A 23,254-nucleotide genomic window follows, 5' to 3' on the forward strand; every position below is an offset into this window, starting at 1 on the left:
TTTTCTGGGTGACTCTCGTCTTCCAATGCAAACCATCATGAAGAATGAAATATATGAGACAGTTATTTAATACAGTGACATCCCTTCTGTTGTGGTCTTGACTAGTCTTGAGATAAAATCCAGTCCAAGTAAAAATGTGGCTGATCTCAATACAAGAGTGATGTTGAGTTGCCACTACGTCACCAGCCACAGGTGGAAAACACTGCAGCCAGTTACTGGTCTCAGGATTGGGTGTAGCAAAATGGCTTGATAGCACGTCCTACACATTTTCAATTTTCAACAAGTCATCTATGTTTCACCTGGATGTAAAGAACTTAACACATGTGGCATTTCAAGATCTACAGAAAAGTCTCTTGGTGCCAGGACGTCAGCCATTTTTTTATTTTTTATTATTATTATTTTTTTTCAATTGCTTTTACATGTGCTGTCACGTAACTCCTTGGAGAAAAGTGAGTAGACTGACTTCAGATTTGGATAATGCCATGTTACTGTAAGTTCGTGGCAAATCATTAGACTATTGGAGTTTAAACTGGGATTTTGCTCAAGGTTCATATTTAAGGCAGTTTGTTGGGAAGGAGCAGGTGGCACTAACATGTTTTGTCCAAGGGCATTTGGATCGTTTTGAGGTCTTTATGTAATACTGCTGAAACACTGCTATGCTTTCCTTATGGACAAAAAGGAAACCAATGATACACACATTGCACGCCATGTACAGCATGCTCAGTCAAGCTCCTCTGTCGACATGAAGATTAAACAAAAACTTCTCAGCGAAGCTTCGATATTGTTCTGAAGCAGCCCTGTCAGTTTTTCCATGGCGGTCATACTTGTCAAACACATCACATTTCATAACATCCAAAACATCAGCTTCATGACTCCGCTTTAGCTTTTCTGTCAGAGAGCCGTTGAGTCACCGACTGGAAGTTTCCTCCACAATTACACCGCAGTCTGATGAAAACATATTTTATCGTGCTGCTCACATGTTTTGACAACCTTGCCGACTCCGTCCAAGCAAAAGCCAAACTATCTAACAGCAATATTGCCTCAGCGAGCTGCACGTCACACATGGGCTCAGGGTCGAAGCACACCAACACAGGAATGGAAACCAGTGCGAAGAGCAGCAGGCCATCTGATTAGTGACCAGGAATGTGCACAGAGAAAACAGGAACACATTAATAAATCACAAATACAGACTGAATTCACCTTAACCTGCAACCTCGAGTCCCTCTTGCTGTAAGGCAGGAATTATCCATCAGTCCCTCTGACCTTCTGTAGGGAGACTTCTCTCATTTAATATAAAAACACACAGGCCTAGCACTATCTGACCCACACTGGACAGACCAGGCACCCATGTCTCCTGTACTGTAAAGCCCTTTTTTTCTGAGACAAAGAGTCAAAGTGGGTCCTGAGCCCGTTTCTTATGGACAACAATAGCACTATGTTTTAATGAGCCTCTGTCCTTCTGCAGAAAACTGCACGTCTCTATCTGGCAAAGGTCTGAGGAGCTGAAGAGCTGAGAAGAAGTTTCTTTGATGTCCAGACAAGGGAATCATTCAAATCTGTCTCCACTCCCCCCCCCAAATTTTTCTTCTTGTTCCCACGGTTAAATATTTGCGCTTCACTGTGTAAAAATGATGCACGTGCAGAGTTGTTTTCTTTGCTGAACGTGTTCATTTTCTCTGTCCCCTCTGAAAATCTGATTGGAAGATGCAGGCGCCTCAAGTGCACACACACTGAGAATAGACTTGCAGATTACAGTGGGCTTATCTAATCAGATCCCCTTGAAGCAGGCACCTTCGCCCCAAGAGTCATGTCTCATATTCGTAACTTCTTGATGTTGACTGTGAGGGAGGAGTCAAAGAATTCAAGGGCTCTGCTGTCATGTGCAGACATAAATTATCAGTGCAATGGAATTCTGACTCTACCTGGTGCTGTCAATTAAATTGCTGGGATGAATAAAAAGAGTGAAGCAACATTTTTTTTTTATTATTCACATTTATATCCATTTATTGGTCATATCCACTCATACGCATGAAAGTATGTTAGAATGAGAGAGAGAGAAAGAGAGGCCAGGCGAGAAATGTCTGCCATGGTGGCCAGCATCCTGCAGAAAGGGCTGATTATCACTTTTCTTTCTTCTACTGTGGCGAAGTGATAATGTTAGTGTTGAGGGATAACACCCACTGTCCAGTTTCAGCTAAAACTAGTGTGAGATTTCAACAGGCTCAGTTCCTGTCATCACGTGTTTTCCAAAGTTTTTAGTTAAGAGTCGAGATTAAGGAGCTATGAGCAGGCTGCTGCCAGAAGAGCTCAAGCCACGATCAAGCTCTGAGAGAGTTTCTAGCAAATGGCAGATACAGGCTGGGGCCAGACCGTTCACGGCTTTAACACCAAGTCGTAAAAATCTACATTCTAAAACAATTTTCAAACTCACAGGAAACCAGTGAAGGGCTGCGAGGAGTGGTGTAATGTGGCTGCTACTCTCAAGTGAAAAGCCTGGCAGCAGCGTTTCGTATCATCTGCAGTCTTTGATTGTTTCGTCTGCTGATATCAGAATAAAGTGCTTTGCAGCAGTCGTGTCTGGAGGAGATTAAAGCATGGATGACCTTTTCTGTGTCTGGAGAGGAAAGAGATCTCGGTAGGCTGTCTGAGCTGGGGAGAGCAGGACTGCGCCAAGTTAGCCACGTCATCTTTACAGTAGCTGAATATAGGAATATACGTTTTCATTTTATGCCATGGATTTTATCCCACACATCTTGGAATCACATTATTTTAGAAGCGCTTTGTGGCCAGTATGCAGCGGACTGACGATGGCAACTAAAGACTGCCTCTGTACTCAATGGGTGTGCTGTTTTAGCATGGAAATCTAAACCTGTTTTCTAAATAAAAGCAAAGTTATTGATTCAAAAGCTTGCATATCATTGTCTGTAGGAGAACATGGTTATGGTGAAATGTACGTATTCTTTTACAAATCTCTATCATTTTATTCTCGTGTATCAATGTGTTCATGAAGGCCCCTACGTTTCATTGCCAGAGACTATTACAGGCCTGTGGTTGCAGTCACAACTCCTCATCAAAAACCAATGGCATCAAGAGGTGAATGAGGTGTACATTATGAAACAATCATCATTAAAATACACCTGATATGGTCATTAGGGATACCAGTCAAGTCAAACATGAAGACATCAAATACTAAAACTATAAAAAATCACTGCATCCCATCTGCTTGTATGTATGTGTTTCCTTCTGTTTTTCCTTTGTCTTTTTGATTCTTTTCCTATATCTATATCTATATATTCATAAACTTCATATCTAAAGCTGTAAATAAATAATTGTCCGTAAAAACTTTGGTAGTATCTTCTGTCACCAAAGAGTTAGTTACGACTCTCCTTCCTGTCGTTCCATGTATTAAAAGATAAAGAAAGCGTAGGAAAATAATGTCTCTCATCATTTGAATGTATTTGACTATAAAAAAAGAGGTGATCATGAGAAAGGAGAGCGGACGAGGAAATAAAGACGCTGGCAGACTGAGGAGTACTCAAACTATAGCACAGAGTTTATTAGGACTTGAAGGACACAGTGGGTTTGGCTTCCACATGCACTCAGCACTTCGCTGTACATCACGTTAAGAAGGAAGAATCCCCTCATTGACCCCCCCTCTCCCTCTCCCTCCATCCTCTCCCTCCTCTTCTTCCCTCCACTTCCAACAAAACTGTGCGAGTATGTGTGTGTTTGTGTGTGTCGATGTGTTCCCAGGCGAAACAAACAGAGCATGACAGACAGAGAATAAACAAAGTGCTGATGTCTGTGTGGGCATTGTCTGGGAGATAATACTAACAAGGAGGCACTTCAGTCTGATTCGGGTTTTTTTTTTTTTTTTTTTTTTTTCCCTTTTCATATCATAGAGAAAAGAGAAAAAAAACAGGCTTGTGTGAGATTGGTAAGGATTAAAAATTACTGCATGGACCGGATTTCACTTCCTCAAATCGGAAAAAATACAACATTCTTTAAAAAAAAAAAAAAAAAAAAAAAAAAAAAAACCAAGCAGAAGAGATCGAGCTCTTCCTCTCTTAATTGGCTGTGCTGCTGCGAGAAGGCCACTTCTTTGTGTGGTGTTTGCATCATCCATCGCGTCTTCCTCTCCTCCTCCGCTCTGACATGAATGAACTGGACCAATTAAAAACTAAATTCAAATAAGATAATAAAACCATTCACATAGCTTTTGATTACGGCTGGCCACAAAACAAGAGGAAGACCCTTTAGATTAGTGAGGCATTTCGAAGAGGGCAAAGGGGCAACATATAAAAAAACCTGTACACGTGACAGCAATGGCTTTGCAGCAATTTGTTTTAAATGGAAAAAAAGGCATAGGGAGAACAAGAACACTTCAGTTTCGGATTGTAGAAAACAAGCAAGCAGTACAATAATGTGCCTTAATGATCGGAGGTAAAAACATTTCCATTTGGTGAAAAAACAGCATGACAGTGTTTAAAAATTGTGCAACTTGTACGTCAGGCTGAGTGCATGGGTTCCTCTCCACTCCTTTTTTTGGGGGGGTGGGGGGGGGCCTGTGCGGAAAATTGAGCAAAAAAAAAAAAAAAAACTAACTAAAGAAGAGAATTCAGTTTCTGTACAGCATATTAATTTTTCAAACTCCACATAATGTCAAATATAAAGTGACACCGTAAACTGAGGGAGATGTCTTTGTGTTGCACTATGGAATGAGGTATGCAGAAGCGAAAAAGGGATACAGCTGTCCATACTTACACTTGTCCATGCAATGAAAACACAACACGATTCTCACAATTCAGTCTGTGTATGTCTACCTGTGTGTGTGTGTATGTGTGTGTGTGTGTATGTATGGGTGCTTTAAGCGGTATGATATGTCTGCAGGCTCATATTTAGAAGAAAGTGTAGAAAACGGATCCTTTCGTGGTTCTAAACGATGGCTGAAAACCTTCAAAAAACCAATAACATGACGACAGTATCACAAAACTAAACTGTTAATCTTTGGCCTGAGTGTATACGCAAGGCAATGTACATCATGTGTTGAGGTTGCTGAGGTGATGCGTTTCTGAATGTTTAGGAGTGATCTGAGGTATGGGAGGTGGAAATACAGAGAAAGAATAAGTTAGAGTAAGAGTTGGTTGGGTGTGGATGGGTAGATGGGAGAGATTGGGGTACAAGATACAGGCCAGAAAGTAAAGGATTGAAAAATGAGTGAAATTCCTTTTCTGAGAAAAACAAAACAAAACAAAACAAAAAAACTAAATAAAAATTCACCAAGACCCCATCTTCTTTTCCCTGTGGTGGTCTTTATTATACAGTGGATCCCCTGAATATTAGCTTGTTTTCTATCCTTTTCTGTCAGTGGCTCTGCTCTAAAGTCCAACAATCCTGAGGGTAAGTAAGGTTTGTCCCAATATTTCCAAACGTCTCTGCCACATAGACCATCCCACTAACAAATGCCCGGGGTCTCAGGGCCTGGTCAACTCCCCTCCCTCCCCCCATGGGCTGACCATTTAGGCTTTTAGACAGGCTGTCTCCGGCTGCTGCTCAGGCCCCAGCAGTGGACCAATCAGCAGTGGGGAAGCCCCTCGGAGCTCCTTCCCTTTGTGTGTGTGTGGCTCCCACACTGCCACTGTGCCACTAGGGGGCAGAGTTGGACATGGAGTCCACAGAGTTTACACTGGAAGACTGCACGCGGCTGTGGGAAATAGACACCTCTGGGTGCTGCAGCAAAGAAAACAAAGAAATGTAATTTGATTTGCGTGAGTTAATTTTGTATGCATTTGTCAGTGTGTGTGAGTGTGTGTGTGTGTTCACTTACATGCCTCCTGAAGATCCTGTCCAGCAGGCTGCGTCTGGGCGGCTCTGGCGGCTGATTCCAGTCCAGATCTGGAGGTCTCGTCCCTTGTGGCCCGAACACATTCAAATCCCTGAAACACTCAGTTTCAATCATCTGAGAGGAGAGGAGAGGAGAGGAGAGGAGAGGAGAGGAGAGGAGAGGAGAGGAGAGGAGAGGAGAGGAGAGGAGAGGAGAGGAGAGGAGAGAGATTTGGTGAACTCTGTAAAGTGAGTTCTTCCAGCTCTTATACAAACTACGCCGATCATTTAAAAATGTCATATTAAGTGCACACACTTACCTCATTCTGCCATGGGATGGAAACACTGCCTGTAGCAAATTTGGAGTAGAAGTCGTTGTCAGTTTGGTCCAGATTTACTCCCTTGACTGTGGAGAACTGCTCAATGTCCAAAACATCCTTACAGTACACTGCCCGAGGCTGCGAGAGGGCAATGACCACGGAAAGACGGGGGTGAGAGGAAAAACAGCAGACAAGTTTATCTTAACAGATAATTCATCATCGTGGAAATTCACTTGAAAAGACACATTCTTCCTGCAGCGGCCTTTTCGGAGTATTCTGGTTAGCGTTAGGATTAAAACAAAATATCCTGAGAGGGAACATGTTTTTGCAGCGGCACTGATTTAAGAACGCACCGCGCACAGCCGAATACATTACTCACATCAGGCACAAAGGGAGGCTCCACTATTCCAGCCTCCAGCCTCTTGAAGTTGATGTTTTTGAAGAACGAGTGGGCCTTGACGCCCGCTGCCCCGTCCGCCTGGCACCCCAGCCTCTGCTTCGGGTCTTTGGTCAGCAGCTGGGTGAGCAGCAGCAGAGATGAATCATCGAGTTATTCGTCAGCTCATCATCCATCTCTCCGTACCAACACGACTCCAATCAAATGCTCACCATTCTACAGATGGCCTTGGTGTCCTCTGTAAACTTGTCGTTGTACTCCTCCTCCTCCTCCTGCACCCTCCTCTCCACCTCCTCCCGCTTCACTCGCTCTTTGCGGGCGCGGAAGGGCGATCGTCCGGCGGTCATCTCGTAAACGAGGCAGCCCAGCCCCCACCAGTCTGGACTCATGCCGTACTTCTCATTGTTTATCACCTCCGGAGCTAAAAGGAAAACCAGTTCTCATTAACAGCTGCCAATTATTTACCAGTGAATTTACCCAGTGGAGTGCTGATTGCAGTTTTTCTCACCCATATAGCCCACAGTCCCCACTCTGCCTCTGATGAGCTCTCCTTCAGGCACTTTGATGGCCAGTCCCAGGTCCGAAATACGGATGTGTCCTGCAAAATAACAGCGTGATGCATTTCATTAACTCAAAGTTCAGTGGATCACAAAGCACCTATGTAGTCTGAAATTGTGTATCAGCAGCAAAATGCACTGCAATGCAATATCCAGAAATCTGAGCTGATGAAGTTTCAGAACTCACCATTGTCATCTAATAGGATGTTCTCCGGTTTCAAATCCCTACAGATAACACAGCATGTTTGAAATAAAAAAAACAAAAAAAAACAGCATTCAACAAAGACAAAAGTATCAACTCACACTTCATAATTTAGCAACTCTAAATAAATAAATACATTTGATTTAAGGAAGAATGAAAGGTCCAGTGTGCATATTTTAATTCACCAAAGAGCAGAAATGGAAGACTTATAATTATATTTTCATCAGTGTGTAATACAACCAACCCAGAGGGGACCCCAGGCCAGAACCAGAACTCTGGGGGGATTACATCTCTCATCTGGCCTTGGAACGCCTCAGGAGGAGCAGGAAAGCGTTGCCGGGAAGAGAGACTTTTGGAATAACCGGCTGCTACCGTGACCTGACCCCGGATGACCAGAGGTTAATCGATGGATTGATGAGCAGCGAATAATCACCTGAAACTAAGCATCCTCGTGTTTTCTTTACCTTAGAATGAGCCTTTTACATCTACAGAGGGAGCAGGTGCTTTTCCACACCATTTTTCTATAGTGGCTCAGAAGGACAAACCAAACTCTAGAGAGGGCCTTCATGTTTCGAGCAGCCACCATAGTGGAGGGGAAAACAAGAGGAATTTTGTTGATTGCAGTCTGTTAAGTGCCACTAAATCCTACACACTGGACCTTTCAAACTAAATAAAATGGTCTGATTTGAGAATCTACTTGAGCTCAGTTACATCTGCAGAAGTGTTACCTGTAGACGATGGATTCTCTGTGCAAATGCTCGAGCCCACAGCAGATCTGAGCAGCGTAAAACTGGACCCTGTCCTTCTCGAAGCCCGGCGTGCCCATGTTGTAGATGTGAAACTTCAGGTCTCCTCCGTTCATGATGGTCAGCACCAGACACAGAGCGTCTTTGGTCTCGTATGCATATGCTAGGCTCACCTACAAGAACAGGAGAACATGGTAAATACATAACGCGAATCTCACTTTGCAGCAGATATTGCTTGTCTATCTTTACTTACAACAAATCTACTGTTGACTTTCTCTAAAATCTGCTTCTCGTTGAGAGCCATGGACTCCCCTTTCCGCTTTTTTATCCTCTTCTTCTCCAGCTTCTTGCAGGCGTACATCTTTCCTGTGGCTCGGACCTGACAGGCACACACCTGCGAAGAAAAAACAAAATGTTACCTCAAGTTGTATTTGAAGCATCATCCTTCATCACCATCAACATAAACTGCATCTCTTACCTCTCCGAATCCGCCCTTCCCCAGCACTCGGTACTGTCTGAACGTGTCTTTCGTGATTGGTTGCCTGACAGAACACAGACACAGCAAAATCCATTAATAGATGCCCATATAGTATTGATTAGGATGGCGATATTATCTGCAGAACTCAATACCATCCTGAGTCTGTTTCCTGTGCAGAAGGTGGGGCCTTCAAGACGCAATTTCACTTTCCAGACACGGATACAATCAGGGCTGCTCTGAAAGCTCTGCTGTTTACTTCTAACTGCCTTTGATAAGCACTCTGCATAAAATATCATCCTGTCTGCAGCGATCAGGCTCCTGTGAAGGGTCTCAGAAGTGACGTGTGATTATATCATAGTCCTTTCACCTGCCAAATGTTCCCTTCTTCAAACTGACAGTTTTAATATGTTTAAATCGGAGGTGGAAGTACGCTTTGTGGCACTGCTTTACTACAATATTTTCATTTTATGCTACTTTCTATTTTAAGTTCACTACATTTTAAAAATGAAATTATTATACTTTTTACGCCGAGACCATCAACTTGAATATTTCTGTATAATTAATTAAGTTATTCCTAATGTCTGTCACTGGGTTGATATCGACCTACTTTATTTGGTGCTAAAAGACTAATTCAGGCGCAGTCTTACAGACTAGATTATTCTGAGAAATATGTTAATATAGAAATATTCAAATAAAGGTTTAGGCTGATTATTGATTATTCCTGTGATTTTGTGGACTTTTTTGTGAAACATTTCACTTGTTTCTTCAGTGTATGTGAACTAAAATTTTGGAATAACGTGAAAATTCTATTCATGGGAAAATTGGTCAGAAGGCTATGTTGAATGGAAATTATATTTTCTATTTATTTTCAAAACAACAAACTGGGAAAAAAATGTTTGGTGTTTAATTTTCATAATTCTTTATGGTCTGATAAACTATATATAAACTATTATTATTATTTCACTCAATAATATAGACATATATGCCATCTCCCCACAATACCCTCAAAACATAAATTACGTAATTTCTGGACTTCTACATCTATTTTATTTTTTATTGAATGTCTAATGATTGTTTCACTGTTTCCTCTCTGTTGTTGTTAAATGTAGATATGATTATGTTACTAGTATTGTGACTATGTACAATAAAACACATAAAAAAAGAAGAGCTTCCCCTCTGTTGTGGCTAATGGGGATCCAAACAAATAAATGATTGTAGTCTAGCAGTTCGGCACTACAGCAGGATTGGAGTTAGTTCATTTTGTCACCATCATCAGCTTTTGTCCACAGGGGCCGCTAGAATCAACAAAAAACACCCCAAAGCTTCTGTGTATCACAACCCTGCTCAATTTTATTAGATTTTTTTTGCGACAGAATGAAGAAGAGAGCTGATCTGAAAAACTGGTAGTGAGATTTTCAATGACAATAGGAAAAAACTATAAATAGGAAGTGTTAATTGACTCGACCTCTCCACTGAAAATGACTCATATTAACAGATTTCCGTACCTCTCCAGCACCTTCCACTGCAGGAAGCGGTCGAAGTACATGCTGTTCTGGTAGTCTGTGAATGGAGCTCCGCTCAGGTACTCGTGGACGGCCCTGATCCAACACACATGACACAGCAGGCTCAGTCAAAACAGTCCCAAACTGAGAATACGATGCAAGCTAAAATTCAGTTACCAACAGTTGTGCTCACAGAGAATGCAAACAGGTGAGAGTGCAGCAGACAGGTGAGAGGGGGCAAGGACTCACTTGCGGCAGTTGCTGAAGATCTCCTTACATGGACTGAGCTCGAGGTTCTCTCTGCACTGGTCTGCGAAAACCTCCGCTATGTCTACACGCTGAGGTGACTACATCAACACACGTAAACACACGGTGAAATATGTGCACACGTTCACAAATATATGACTTTTATTACACACAAACTAAAGAGAAATGTGCATAAATTCTAGCAGAGTGAAGCACAGTATCAGTGCATTATAGGCTCTCCTTAAGCCAATATTATAAAGAATGCAAATTGGAAAAGGTCCCGATTTTGAGGAATGTATCTGATGAGGAAGCAAGCGTACTTGTTTGGAGAGAAAAGTCTTGATGATCTTGTCCCCTCGGCTTTTTCTTTTTTCATCCGGCGTCACCTCGTAGTCCTCCTAAACAACAAAATGACATCATCACATCATGAGAAGACATTACATCAATGCAGGTGCATGTATCGTAAAAAGTAAACGTTTCATGGATCTTTCACAGGTTATCAATGATTAATAGATAATTTACTAATGCTTTAAAGATGTGATGTAAGACATTAATAAGACAACTTCCGGGCTTCATTCCTAGAGAAGTCCCTAACATTTAACATTTCAGGAACAAACGAGTATTGCAGTCTGTCAGTTGAGCCTGTGGGACTCTACAGCTCCTGTTGCTCCCTTTGAATAAAACCTGAGAGGGGTCAGATGTAATGTATCTGCTTGAGAGTACATTCTTTTAGTACGCTCAATTTGAAAACTTTTCTTAAGCATTTGCCCAACGATCTCTCAGCAGATAAATACGACTACAAATTACGAACGGTAAGTCTTTTATAAATGGCAATTTATCAGAGAGTGGTACCTATTTGTGTCCTTTATAAACAAGCATCAAGCCCAGATGTGCTTAAACGCACATTATGTCATTTCTGCCACGAGGAGTCTGTCAGAGAAAGCAAAAGATGTAGTTTGATGACGTTACTGTTAAAGAGCATGGGCATCATGGGAGTCCTTGTCTTTGTGGTAAGACAACATCCACTGCAGATGACATTTATCCATCGATCTGTCTAACTGACCGAGATAATGTTTTTAAGTTCGGACATATCAACTGATGTTTCCCTGGAAGTTTAATCAACAGGTGAAAAATGAAAACAGGTCTGAACATCGTTGGGAATGTTCAGGATAACGTACACAACTCAATAAAATACATAAGAAAGATCCTGTTGTTTTTAACATGAAAGTAATTTAATGAATAACATTAATTGTAACATAAAAGAGCGACAAATTAGGAAATGTTTCTCCTTTCAGTCTTGTTTTTCCTCCTCTGTACAAAAAAGCAAAAGAAAAAAAACCTTCCCTCATCAATATAAGTGATATTAGTGATATTGGGCTTCATAAATCACAATTTATGATTGAGATATGAGTCGTTGAAATTAAGTTGTTAGTCACACATTTAGTGGGAATGGTACATTTCGCATTTCATATTCGCTGAGAGAATATAAAAAAGGTGATGTGATTTTAACAGGGTTTGTCATTGGAAGATATTGGATTTTTTTGCAGGGCGTCTCTGTAGCACCAGAATGTTTCATTTATAATAATGCTGTTAAAACATTTCACCTAAATCAATAAAACGGAGATTCTGCGATTTGGAAATACTTGGATTACTGCCATAACATTTCATTAATGTTCAACCTTATATTAACATTTACTTTCATCAAAAAATCCAGAAATTCAGTCAAATTCTCGTCTAAATGAAAAACAAAAAACACTTAATCTGTATGATGACAGAGCTGCTGTTCAGTGGTGACGAGGCCACACACCTCGCTGCATCTCTGTGTGTCGCTGTCACTCTCACACAAACATATGCTGCCGTTGGCTCCGAAGCCGTTGACACAAACAGGTCTGGCCGTTGCACGCCGGACATATTGGACATCTCGCAGAGGCAACGACATGAAAAAGCCCTCTGACGCATTTCATCACCAGCACTTTTAACTTCCCAAAGAGGAGGGGAGCGACATGGTGCCCGCGCTGCACGCTGGCCCTACTCTTTCTATCCGTGGCTTTTTTCCAACATGGTCTTGTGTTGCCTGGCAGCCACACAGTAAACACGGCGGGATTCCTTGAGGTCCTGGAGTGTCACAGTGTGTCACACCAGCGTCACCAGCTTTCCACTACAAAACACACACACGCACACACACACACTCACATATATATATATATATATATATATATATATATATATATATATATATATATATATATATATATATATATATATATATATATATATATATATATATATATATATATATATATATACACACACATATACAGTGCATACACACATAAGACCTGAGCTTAAGGAAAAACAAGCTTTAAAAAGCTACAGCGTCACTGACACCTCAGAACAAAGCCAAAAACTCAAGCAGTAAATATATGAATGTAAATATAACGGAGCAGAGCCTGAAAGAAAGACAGAAGGAGGAAAAGAGCCAATTGTGATCGATGCCAAGTGTTGATTAACTGAGGCTTTGTTATCAGAGGCTCCACAGAAAATTACACACAAACACAAACACACACACACACACACACACACACACACACACACACACACACACACACAGAAAGAGAGAGTAAATGAGCTGTCTGAATCCCACCCTTTGCCGGTGGGGGGGTCAGCCAAAGGGAAGAGAGGACGCCCCTTTAGCCTTTTGGAAGCAGAGGCAATCCAACACACACACACACAAGTGCACACATAAAATTGTACGGCACACACACACACACACACACACACACACACACACACACACACACACACACACACACACACACACACACACACACACACACACACCTTCTCATGATGTAAGAGGAACCACTGGAACCCCCAAGCACATTCCTTCCTCTGTTGCACACACCAAAACACACAAAGACACCGAAACACACTCCCTCTTCCTCTGAAACAGTCGCGCTCATGGTTTCTCATCCCTCACCCCCCCCTCAAAAAAGTATATTTTTTTAACAAACTAAAAAAGCCTCTATTCAGGTTGTAGCTTTGTACTTTCTTTCAGAATGTATGATGACTAGATTACATAATAGAGGTGTTTCTAGTAAACCTCATCACTGCATGACTGCACAAGACTCCCATGTTATTTAATCACTCCAAATACAAGCACCTGCCTGGTTATAATCATCCTCCGGCCTGGTTTATTGTGAGTAAAGTGGTGAGTATAAAGCTCCACAGTGAGTTCATCACTCTGATAGCAGAATTAGCAGCAACATGTGTCTAGGATGATGGTATGTAAGTGGTTTGATGGTCACTTTCAGGGCCGGCCTGGCGGTTGAAGAGGGCAGAGAAGGGGAGGGATGGTGGGGTTGGAAGGGGGTGGTGTGCGAAACAATGCAGTCCTTTCTGTCCCGTCACATGGCCGCAAAGATATTCTGGGCATAGATAAAGACTTAAATGTGTCATGTTGGAGATATTCCGTCTAGACGGAGAGAGAGAGAGATTTGGGGGGGGGGGGCAAGCTGGGTAGAGGGGTGGAGGAGGGGGGGGGATCCGGCTGGTTGAATAATCACTACTCAGTTTAATTGTCTCCTCCGGCTGCATGACCCCGTACTGTAATGAAAGTGAGTGCACTGAAAAAGTGGATGAGTGTGTTTTCTGGACTGGTGTTCATCAAGGAAAGAGTGCTGCTTTCCCCCTACTCTCAGCACCTGAAAACATCGGAGGAACTAGTGGTTAGCTAAGCCTCTCACCTGTTAGCCTGCAGGCTTTCCACTGAAAATGGCACATAGGCCCAATATGCAGTTTACAATAACAAAGAAAGATTAACACCAGAAACTCACTTTAGGCAAGATAGATTATCTAATAGATTATCTCCTTTGTGTTTAGTGTATATGTCTATGTTAACAACACTTAGCAAGCATGCTGTGTCAGAGTCCAGTGGTTTTGTCATTTGCTCTTGAATCTGGGGACCAGGTTTCAATTCCTTTCAAGTGCCAGTTTTCTTTGCTTTCAAAATATTCAATGTATATCTAAAAGATCAAATTCATATCATTAGTTGCCTTTACTTTAAAGTTCCTGTGTGTAGGAAAAGTTGATTCATGAGTCTCCACATGTCAAATAGTGACACTTTATTTTACAAGCTGTAACACCACTAAATCACTAAGTAATGTAGTTGGCTAATGAGGCGATCATTATTTCTGGGATTAACTTTGGAATACTACTTGAGGGAGTGAGCCAGTTTACAGGATACGCTCACCATCGTGTTGGAGCAGAGACACACTGGCCCGCTGTTGTTTGCTCCAGTTTTTTTTTTTTTTTTGAAAAGGTCAAAAGAAAGACACTTGGGAAAATCCACAGCGTAACAGACCTACTGTTCCTGGTTACAGTTACTAAGTGATCGGCCCATCTGGGGATATATGTTTTGTTCACAGACACTTTGATGGTGATCATTAACGGCGAATAAGACAGGTTGTTGTTCATTTCCTGGGGATATTTCAGGCTAATTAATAGCAGACTTCTGGTTGAAAGTCAATGAGGGGTGTGTGTGTGTGTGTGTGTGTGTGTGTGTGTGTGTGTACCATTGCGTCCAGTAGCTGGATGCATCGTTGCAGTTTAAATCTGGTCTCACAGTAAAGGCGGAAGAGGAGCCGTCCGATTGGCTGTTTCTCACAGATGTTGACATAGTCCCTATCTGCAGAAATGAAAAAAGCACACACACTTTAAAACAGAGCCTTCTTAAAACACCGACAGACAAATAGGTGAGCAAGCACACACACACACACACACACACACACACACACACACACACACGTACCGATGCTGTTTCCCAGCTCAGTGCACTGGCTTATATGGGGGAACCTCAGGATCTCCTTCCATTTTTTGCTCCTCCCTTTACGCTTCCCTCCTCCACCTGTGGCGACAGAGAAAAACAAGAAGTGAAAATGTCGTCATGAAAGGACTTCATAAAGTTGTCAAAGTTTATTTTCATCACTGAGAAGCAAATGGGGGCCTAATGGGTGAGAAGGAGTGGGAGAAAGGGGGGGGATGTGTGTGGGCTCTCCCCTGAATGAAATCATAGTCTCAGAGTGTATATATAATTCATAGATCACGTCTCACTTCCTCCGTAAATCTCTCCTCTCTCCGCTGACTTTCTTCCTCGCTCAGTAGCTTTTCTGAAAGTGGAACAGTGTGTGCGTGTGCGCGTGTGTGTTTGTGTCCACACAGACAGAAAGCCTATTCTGACCGGCTCAGTTCCCATCAGAACCCGGGACTCGGCCAGACTGGATTCCACCGCTCTGAATAATCATGCATCAGCCTCCTCCTGCGGCAACGAGACAGCGTCAGGAACAACACTTACATCGACCCAGAGGAAACTTACTGCGTAGTCATCAAATAATCCAATTTACCTGCTCCGAAAGTTGCATCACACATTTAACCGCCTCCACATTTCCCATCCAAATCCTGTTACAATCACCTCTAAAAGTTCCGCTCTTGTATGAGAACATATTTTCGCTGTTTTCCAGCCTGCTGCGGCCTACGTCACAGTCGGCGGCTTGGGTTTTTTTTTTCCATGACATACGAACACTGCTCTAATGAACTGACAGGGATTTCCTTTGACCACTCTCTGCAGTGGAAATTGGCTGCAAGCAGCCGGTGTGAGAGGCAACGTTGAGAGCATGAGAGCGGGAGAAGCAATGACAAGCAGACATCTTTAAGTAATAACCCAGGAATGTAGGAGGCACTACGTCATGCTGGAGCCTCTGAGTGAAAGCTTGAGCAGCTTTCCCATCAATCCTCCCGTGTGACGGCCTCATCCTTCTCTACTCTGCCGTTTGAAATGTATCTCAAATACACTTTGTTGTCTTTGTATCATTTATAATAATTATCATGAATATTTAGTCAGTTTACAGTTTGTTAAACTTTAGTTAATGCTTATTTCACCGTTAACAACCAATGAAATGCTTTAGAAACTACTGTTGAAGCGTTTGTGGACGCGGTGGTTTTCATCAGCATCACCGGTCTCACGCTCGGCTACAACATGGATTTTGCAACACCAGTTACTTTACTTTATGTGCAAGTATAAACAATTACTTTCGAGTGGACTCCACCTAATGCTAACGGATCCTCGCCAGTCTGTTGACACTGTATGTAAATGTACTTGACAGACAAGCCCTGTGGTACAACGGCTGTAGTACTTCCATATAAATTATTTTTCCCAAATTCTACCCATTGTCTTCTGAAATCCTGAAGTCATTATATCTACCAAATAACCTGCATTATCTGTCAGGCTACCCCTCCTATAACACATGTAGGCCAACACCTGCGTTTATAACCTTTCACAAGATATGTTCCCTTACATTGCCAATAAAGTGTAAAAAGTCATGTTTTAGTGGAGTATACCTTTTATTTTTGTAATACCTTGATAATATAAGCATCACTGTAAAAATGAAAAAAATACAAATTTACTATAAATTCTGGTCATTTTGCTCACGCCTAAACAACTGTAAGAGGTTTAAAAACATCAGCTGCAACTTCATAATAGCCATGCAAACAATTTTTATAGATGAACTCCATCATATTTATTAACTGTTTAAAAATTATTATGAGCGGACAGCAAACCAACACACTTTTGAATCCATTTCTCATCTTCTCACCGACAAAATTCACAAAACAAAAGAGTTTTCAAGGCTTGTCGGAACCCTTCTGATCAGGTATGTTTTTAGATAAAGGGCCCTGCGTCACCACAGCTGACACGCACAGAATGGCGGGGGACAACCACAAAGCATAAATGTATTAATAACTCAAGTCAAAGTATCCCCTAAGAGAATCATTAACTCCCAGCACCTGCTCCTCATCAACATTACTGTGGACCAAACAAGCTATAAACAGGCGCACTTCCTTATTTACGCACCAGTTGTTCTCTGAAAACAGTTAATATGTAAAGTTATAATCCGCAACAAAACATCAGCGCGCTCTGCTGCTGTGCGCTCCGATATTATAAATCTCTTTTAATAAAAACATGACGTCTGCCAAGAAGCACAAGCGTACAGTGAGCTGAGAAGGTCACTCCCAACGGGGGCCGCCATGCTAAAAATGAATGTTACTGTGAGGGGTTTGTGGATAAAAGTGGCCACCAAATGGCATGGGTTTCCTGCGAGGGGTCAACGCCATGTCAGATAATTGTACCAAAAATCCACGCTCCACCCAGGCATTCAGCTTCTACACAATGCCGAGACAACCACAAATAATGCAGTTCCTCCTCGTTTCTTTCCTTCTCGCTGCCCTCCAAACCCATTTATTTTTCATTTTCTCGCCATCCTCATCTCCCCCTTCCTGCTTTTTGTAACTCGTGTCAGCAGCAATCACCTTCCTCTCATTCTTTGCTTCCTGTAATCCTTTTCTCCTTCTTAGACTCTGCTTTTTTTTTTTTTAACACCATCACGTCTACATCATCGGGCTAAGTTTGTCTACCAATGACTGATCTCCTGCTTTGGGCCCGTCGTCCGCCTTTCTTTTAGGGTTGGATAAGGTCACAAGTTTAAAGCTTTATGGGCGCGTTAACGGAACATCGCTTTAGGTCAGTGGTTCCCGTCCCTTTGGGATTTTGACCAGTTAAGTTAGTATTTTTATGGTCTCTACAAGCTACATACAGTATATAGGGGTGATTTAATTATATAGTAATGCTCTGAAAAAACAAAAAAGGGTCAGAAATCACTGTACAGATGATCAGATGTTCTTCACAGTCAGTAAAGTCATCATGCTGAATATAAAATATATATTTGAGGTGTAACGATCCATCAAAAAAGAAAGAAAGAAAAGGAAATTAAATAAGGGGCTGGTAGCAGCGCAGGGCGCAGCACGATGCACTTAAATTGCTGACAAAATGTTCTACAGAAAATATGTTTATAGGCTAATATTTGTTAAAGGGCAACCATTTAAACATCAGGATAGTGTTTGTTAAATCATGTTTTACGGACAACATAAAAAGAAAATCATTTTTTAAAAAAAAGAAAGAAACAGACCTGCTCAATTTCAGGCACACTGGCGCGACCCATAAAAATGTTTAGCTGTACTTGACAGACTTTTGGCCACTGACCAGACAGATAATGGTTGGATGCCAAGAAAAAGACGATCAGGTCTTTTACTTCCCTCTAAGGAATTAATTAGAAGTGTGGAAATAGTTTGGATTCTGGAAAAAAAAAGCCCGGGCAACGGACAAATAATGTTTGTTTCAATAATGATAGGCTGGAAAAACATGTGTGCAGGCTGAAACTCAGCCGTGGCGTTCTGGTGTGAGACGCAGTGACTTGACCAACAGTGAGGAAGACAAAGTAAAATGAATACATACATACTCTTGTTGTAAAGCCATTTTTCGTGTGCTCGGGGAGTCTATTTAAAGTGAACTTTACTGCACTAACCTGGGGACTTTAATTATTCACAACTGTTTATTGTGTGGCTGTATTCTATTTTCCGCTACAAGCAGAAAAGAAAGGAGTGGCAGCTTCTAATGTAACTGGACACACGTATGATACCATCTCAAGTTGATTGCTGCCCCCTGAATAACATGAAATCAATAGTGCATCGTGATATCAGCAAATAGTTATTTCCAAGAAATAATCTAATATCATATTGTGACAAAAACCTGTGATTTACACCCCTAACATTCATCACGGTGATTAAAACTTAATTATCTTCCTTCACTCTATGAGAAAAAGAGACTGTTTGTGGGAATATGACGAAAACATCCAAACCGCTTGGTAATCTCCTACCAGCACACTGTAACAAACTACTGTGGGAGGTATAAGAGTAACAACAGAGGCCTGTTGGGGTGAAAAGATCACATCATCCAAATGTGAGCACACCCAACCGCTCCCACGCACATGCAAATGTCATGCATAAATTATTCATCATGCATACAAGCGACGCATCCATCCAGATGTAACAAGTCATTTCCTGTCTGTCGTCCACGTCCTCTGACATCCCTGCTGTCTGCGACCTTAAACAAATACAATCCTTGGTCGGTTCAAATGAGTTCAGATCCTGTGTTGCATTCTTGGTGGCCGCGAGCCGTCGTTGTATATCTGCTCGCTGAGGGGGAAATATTCTGGCGGGATGGAACAGACGAGGTCGGGGGGGCGCAGGGGGAGTTTACAGAAGGATTGTAAATATCAACATAAAAGGAAGTGAGGCGATTTCAGACTGATGGTCTGAAGCTGCAGGGGAAAAAAAAACTCCACTTACAATTTTGTTTTATGTGCAGATCAGTAACTTTCTGTTCCTGGGCGGTTAAAAGTATGAACATGCTTGTAAATAGTTCTTTATTCCTTTCTCTATTAGGATTTCTCACTCTCACACTTACACATGAGTAGAAATATGCGCTGCGCCGTGGGTACGCTGCACACAGGAACTTGTCGGCCTAATTTCTTCCATGAGGGCAGTGTGGTCGCCGCCCTTTATTTGTGTTTCTGCTTAGCAGCTCTGACATCATCAAGGCATGTCAAGAGAAGCAAAAATAAGGTCAAGAGAGGGAACGACATCTGTCTGGCGCGGCACCAGGGGGTTACCGGCATCCCAAATGTGTGTGTGTGTGTGTGTGTGTGTGTGTGTGTGTGTGTGTGTGTGTGTGTGTGTGTGTGTGTGTGTGAGTGTGCGCACAGTGACTGTGACCTCTCTCTAGTAATGTCCTCATGCTCAATTTAACTGACTCGGGCAGTTCTGCAGGCCCAATCCATCCACACGTTCAAAGATGTCCCTGCTTAGCTGTGAGGTTATGTTCATAAAGTGTTGACACACAAAAGAAGCCATTATCCAGTTTGTAGCTCAGACACACACACACAAAAACATGGTTTCGGAGATTTCAAACACCTCCACTTACGCTGTCACCCCAGACATGCAGTCAGTGCTGCTGTGGACAACCAGCCGAAACCACATCCTGAATCTCACGCTGTGCATCTGGCATATATGTGACAACAACATCTGCAGCAGAATGTGATGTGAGAGCGCTGACAGAGAGAGGAGCTCTGAGTATGTGTTATTGTCTCCACCTACACTGTGCAAAAAGTGAGAATCTGGTTGATTTTCTGTGACTCTTCACACTCATCTCCTCCCTGCACCGACCTAAAATTTCATCCTCGTCCACAAACAACCGATTATCCAACTCATTCTCACATCACCTCCTTTGTCTGATCTGTTAAATGTCGGCCTCGCGGGTTGAGTCACACCGTGGTGGTCAGTGAGGTACCAACACAGCGAAGCCAACCGGCACCAGACAACGATACAAACGCCTTTGTTCTCTCAAAGTCTCCTCTTCCTTTCCCTCAAACAATGTCCAACTGTTTCAGTGCTTGGAATCATTTGCATTCGGGCTGCAGGTAAGGACCAGTGTCCTTGTGCATGCAAAACACGAACAGTAAATACACAACAAGAACATTGTCAAACAAAGATGACAAGGTTGCACTGGCGCTGGTTCTGAAACAGCCATTTCCTGCTGCTCTGCAGAGTGATATATTACAGCACAAGTTGCACTTTATCACATGAAACATCTCAACACGCTGTAACAGATATCCATCTCTTGCAAAGCAGAGATGGATTTAGAAATAGATCACACCTTTCCAGTGTGCTGTGCAGCGAGACACGTGCAGGAGTTTGCATGTTACTATTTATACAGCAGGGATGTAGGAAAGGGAAGATTCTGCCTGTACAAGCTGATGCAGTCCAGCCAGTAGTGCAGCAAAAATCGGATCATTCCTATCCAAGGTGAACTTCATTAATCCCCACAGTATTGACCGCTGCAGGAATGACGTATTTTTTGAAGTTACCTCAGTTTTAACATTATGATATAAGATATTTAATTAAGTTAGCATGCTAACCAGCTAGCTGCAACCTGTCTTGGTCCAAAGCTCCCATGCTAGCAGTTTAAACACTAACCCTTCCCTGGTCCCAGTCCGAACCACCGCCTGGACAGCTGACTAAGCTAACTAGCTGAGGGCTGCTACAGTTAATGTCATCACACCAAACACGCAGACACATCTGCACACTGGTCCATCTTTACAGGCAGACTATGGCTGCAAAACATTCTAACTTGTAGATCCAATTTTAAAGTTAGCTTGCTAGCTTAATTAATCAATAATCTCTCATTTGTGAAAATTAACATTAAAGTTTTTTTCATTTATTTAACTTGTAATAGTCCAAAATCCAGTTGAAGACTCCCATAGGCTTTTTGTCAGGGAAACCAGGGCAGTGCTGGAGTGACTATATTGCATCACTGTAAATCTTTACTGAGAAAACAACTAAAATCTTAATGATCAGACATTTGTTGTGGATTGTAACAAACAAATAAATAGCAACCCCGTCGCCAGGATAAACTGTTCGCAGTTAACATTTCTACAAACCACAGATACGTCCAAGGTTGACTTCTTTTGCCAAATATGGCATATCACCTTCATGTTCTTACAATTATGTGGCGTCCAAAGCCGGCTGTTTTCCACAGGCAGGCAGGCAGGCAGGCAGGCCAGCTCCATCCGTTTTTGAGGTGACATAACTGGGTGTTTTTTAAGGAGACCTTGGAACATTTCCAGCAGTGTTTGTGGCCACCGAAACAGGTATTTAAAGTCAAACCATAAACCCTAACCCTAACCAGGGCATTAGCACCGCATTGTGAAGAGGGAAAAATACAAAAGCAGCATAAAGAAACATTAAGTTATAACTTATCTATAGTAACGCAAATATATTAATTCTGGTGATTGAGCTGTGTATTGTGATTTTGTGCCGTCCTCATTTTAATCCACCCTACTGTACATTTTGGGGCCTTACTTTTATTGTGTCATTATCCTCGGCATTTATCTCTACATGTGAAAAACATGTTATTGTAAGGACCTTTCAGCCCCGAGGTTTGGTTTAACTAACACAAGTGTGTGTGTTTGTGTGTGTGGTCTGTGTGCCACAGGAAGCCGCGGGAAACGCTGCCCAGACCTGAGCAGAAGGGGAGGACTATAGCAGGAAGAAGCTCTTTGTTGCCCTGTTCCACAATGATGTCATGTCGGTCCGTCTGTCCAGCCGCCTTATTACCATCCTGAACGAGCCTTTCTGTCCACGTATTCCTCATTACTGCGAATAATAACGGGATAATCCGGCCGTAACATCTGCTAACGCGCTCGGAACAAACATCTGTGACGTGCGCCATTTACCTGGCAACACTAGGCCATTCTTTAGGCTGCTGCGGGGGTCACATGTGAAACCACTTAATGAGGGGTCATAAACTCAAAATCAGTCATAGACAATAAAAGAGAGATGTTATCAGCAGTATTGATGCTAGCCCACAGCTGTGTCCCAACACCCGAATCCAACTTGACCTTAACAATGCGGCTGTGTTCAGCATGAACGCTGCATGTTCAAGTGTTCAAGATCGATCTAAATATAAATTCAGAGTGCAACTGTTGATCATGTTGCACTAAGCTTTAAGAAAGAGAAAAATCCACAAGTGTGACTTTTCCCTGTCTTTATGTCCTTGTAAACATTACTGCTATAAATAGCCAGCGGCCCAAGGGCAGGAGCAATGTGTTGATACAAACTGAGGTGGTCAAACCGGTCCATGACCTCAGAGCTGGTGAGCTGGGACAGTTGTCGCTAGAGTAACTGTGTGTGTGTGTGTGTGTGTGTGTGTGTGTGTGTGTGTGTGTGTGTGTGTGTGTGTGTGCAGGAAGATAATCGGCATGAAAACCTGCATGCAAAGAGCAGAAATCTCACAAAAGCAGCAGACAGCAAGCGTACATTTCCTGTCTGGGAAGAGTCATGTGCCACAAGTTTCCTGTTCTATAAATATATAAAATACGGAATGCGAGGGGGGGAAAACAACATTCAATAGACTGAAATTATATAACCCGATCAAAGACAGCGCAGGGCTCAGGGCAGGGTAATACACGCTGTTTGCTCATCCATAAAGATCCAGGAGGACAGAGCATAGTCCACATGAAGCTCGCCATAACAGA

At 42.4% G+C, this 23,254-nt stretch overlaps 1 protein-coding gene across 1 annotated transcript in view; it reads right to left on the bottom strand.

The window, feature by feature from the left end:
• Window positions 1–3,858: 3,858 nt before the first annotated feature.
• grk5l (G protein-coupled receptor kinase 5 like) overlaps window positions 3,859–23,254 on the bottom strand; it is a 32,436-nt gene continuing 13,040 nt past the window's right edge. The window contains exons 2-16 of the mRNA XM_037098967.1: window positions 15,082–15,177; window positions 14,846–14,958; window positions 10,592–10,669; window positions 10,275–10,372; window positions 10,029–10,121; window positions 8,524–8,587; window positions 8,299–8,439; window positions 8,028–8,218; window positions 7,285–7,322; window positions 7,049–7,138; window positions 6,753–6,961; window positions 6,523–6,660; window positions 6,144–6,281; window positions 5,828–5,959; window positions 3,859–5,730 (exon numbers count right to left, since the gene is read on the bottom strand). Coding sequence (XP_036954862.1) covers window positions 5,647–5,730; window positions 5,828–5,959; window positions 6,144–6,281; window positions 6,523–6,660; window positions 6,753–6,961; window positions 7,049–7,138; window positions 7,285–7,322; window positions 8,028–8,218; window positions 8,299–8,439; window positions 8,524–8,587; window positions 10,029–10,121; window positions 10,275–10,372; window positions 10,592–10,669; window positions 14,846–14,958; window positions 15,082–15,177 — 1,703 coding nt within the window. The 3' untranslated portion in view covers window positions 3,859–5,646. The remainder of the gene's footprint in view (window positions 5,731–5,827; window positions 5,960–6,143; window positions 6,282–6,522; window positions 6,661–6,752; window positions 6,962–7,048; window positions 7,139–7,284; window positions 7,323–8,027; window positions 8,219–8,298; window positions 8,440–8,523; window positions 8,588–10,028; window positions 10,122–10,274; window positions 10,373–10,591; window positions 10,670–14,845; window positions 14,959–15,081; window positions 15,178–23,254) is intronic.

Source organism: Acanthopagrus latus, chromosome 5 (genome assembly GCF_904848185.1).
Source record: "Acanthopagrus latus isolate v.2019 chromosome 5, fAcaLat1.1, whole genome shotgun sequence".
In the NCBI taxonomy this organism is placed as follows: Eukaryota; Metazoa; Chordata; class Actinopteri; order Spariformes; family Sparidae; genus Acanthopagrus; species Acanthopagrus latus.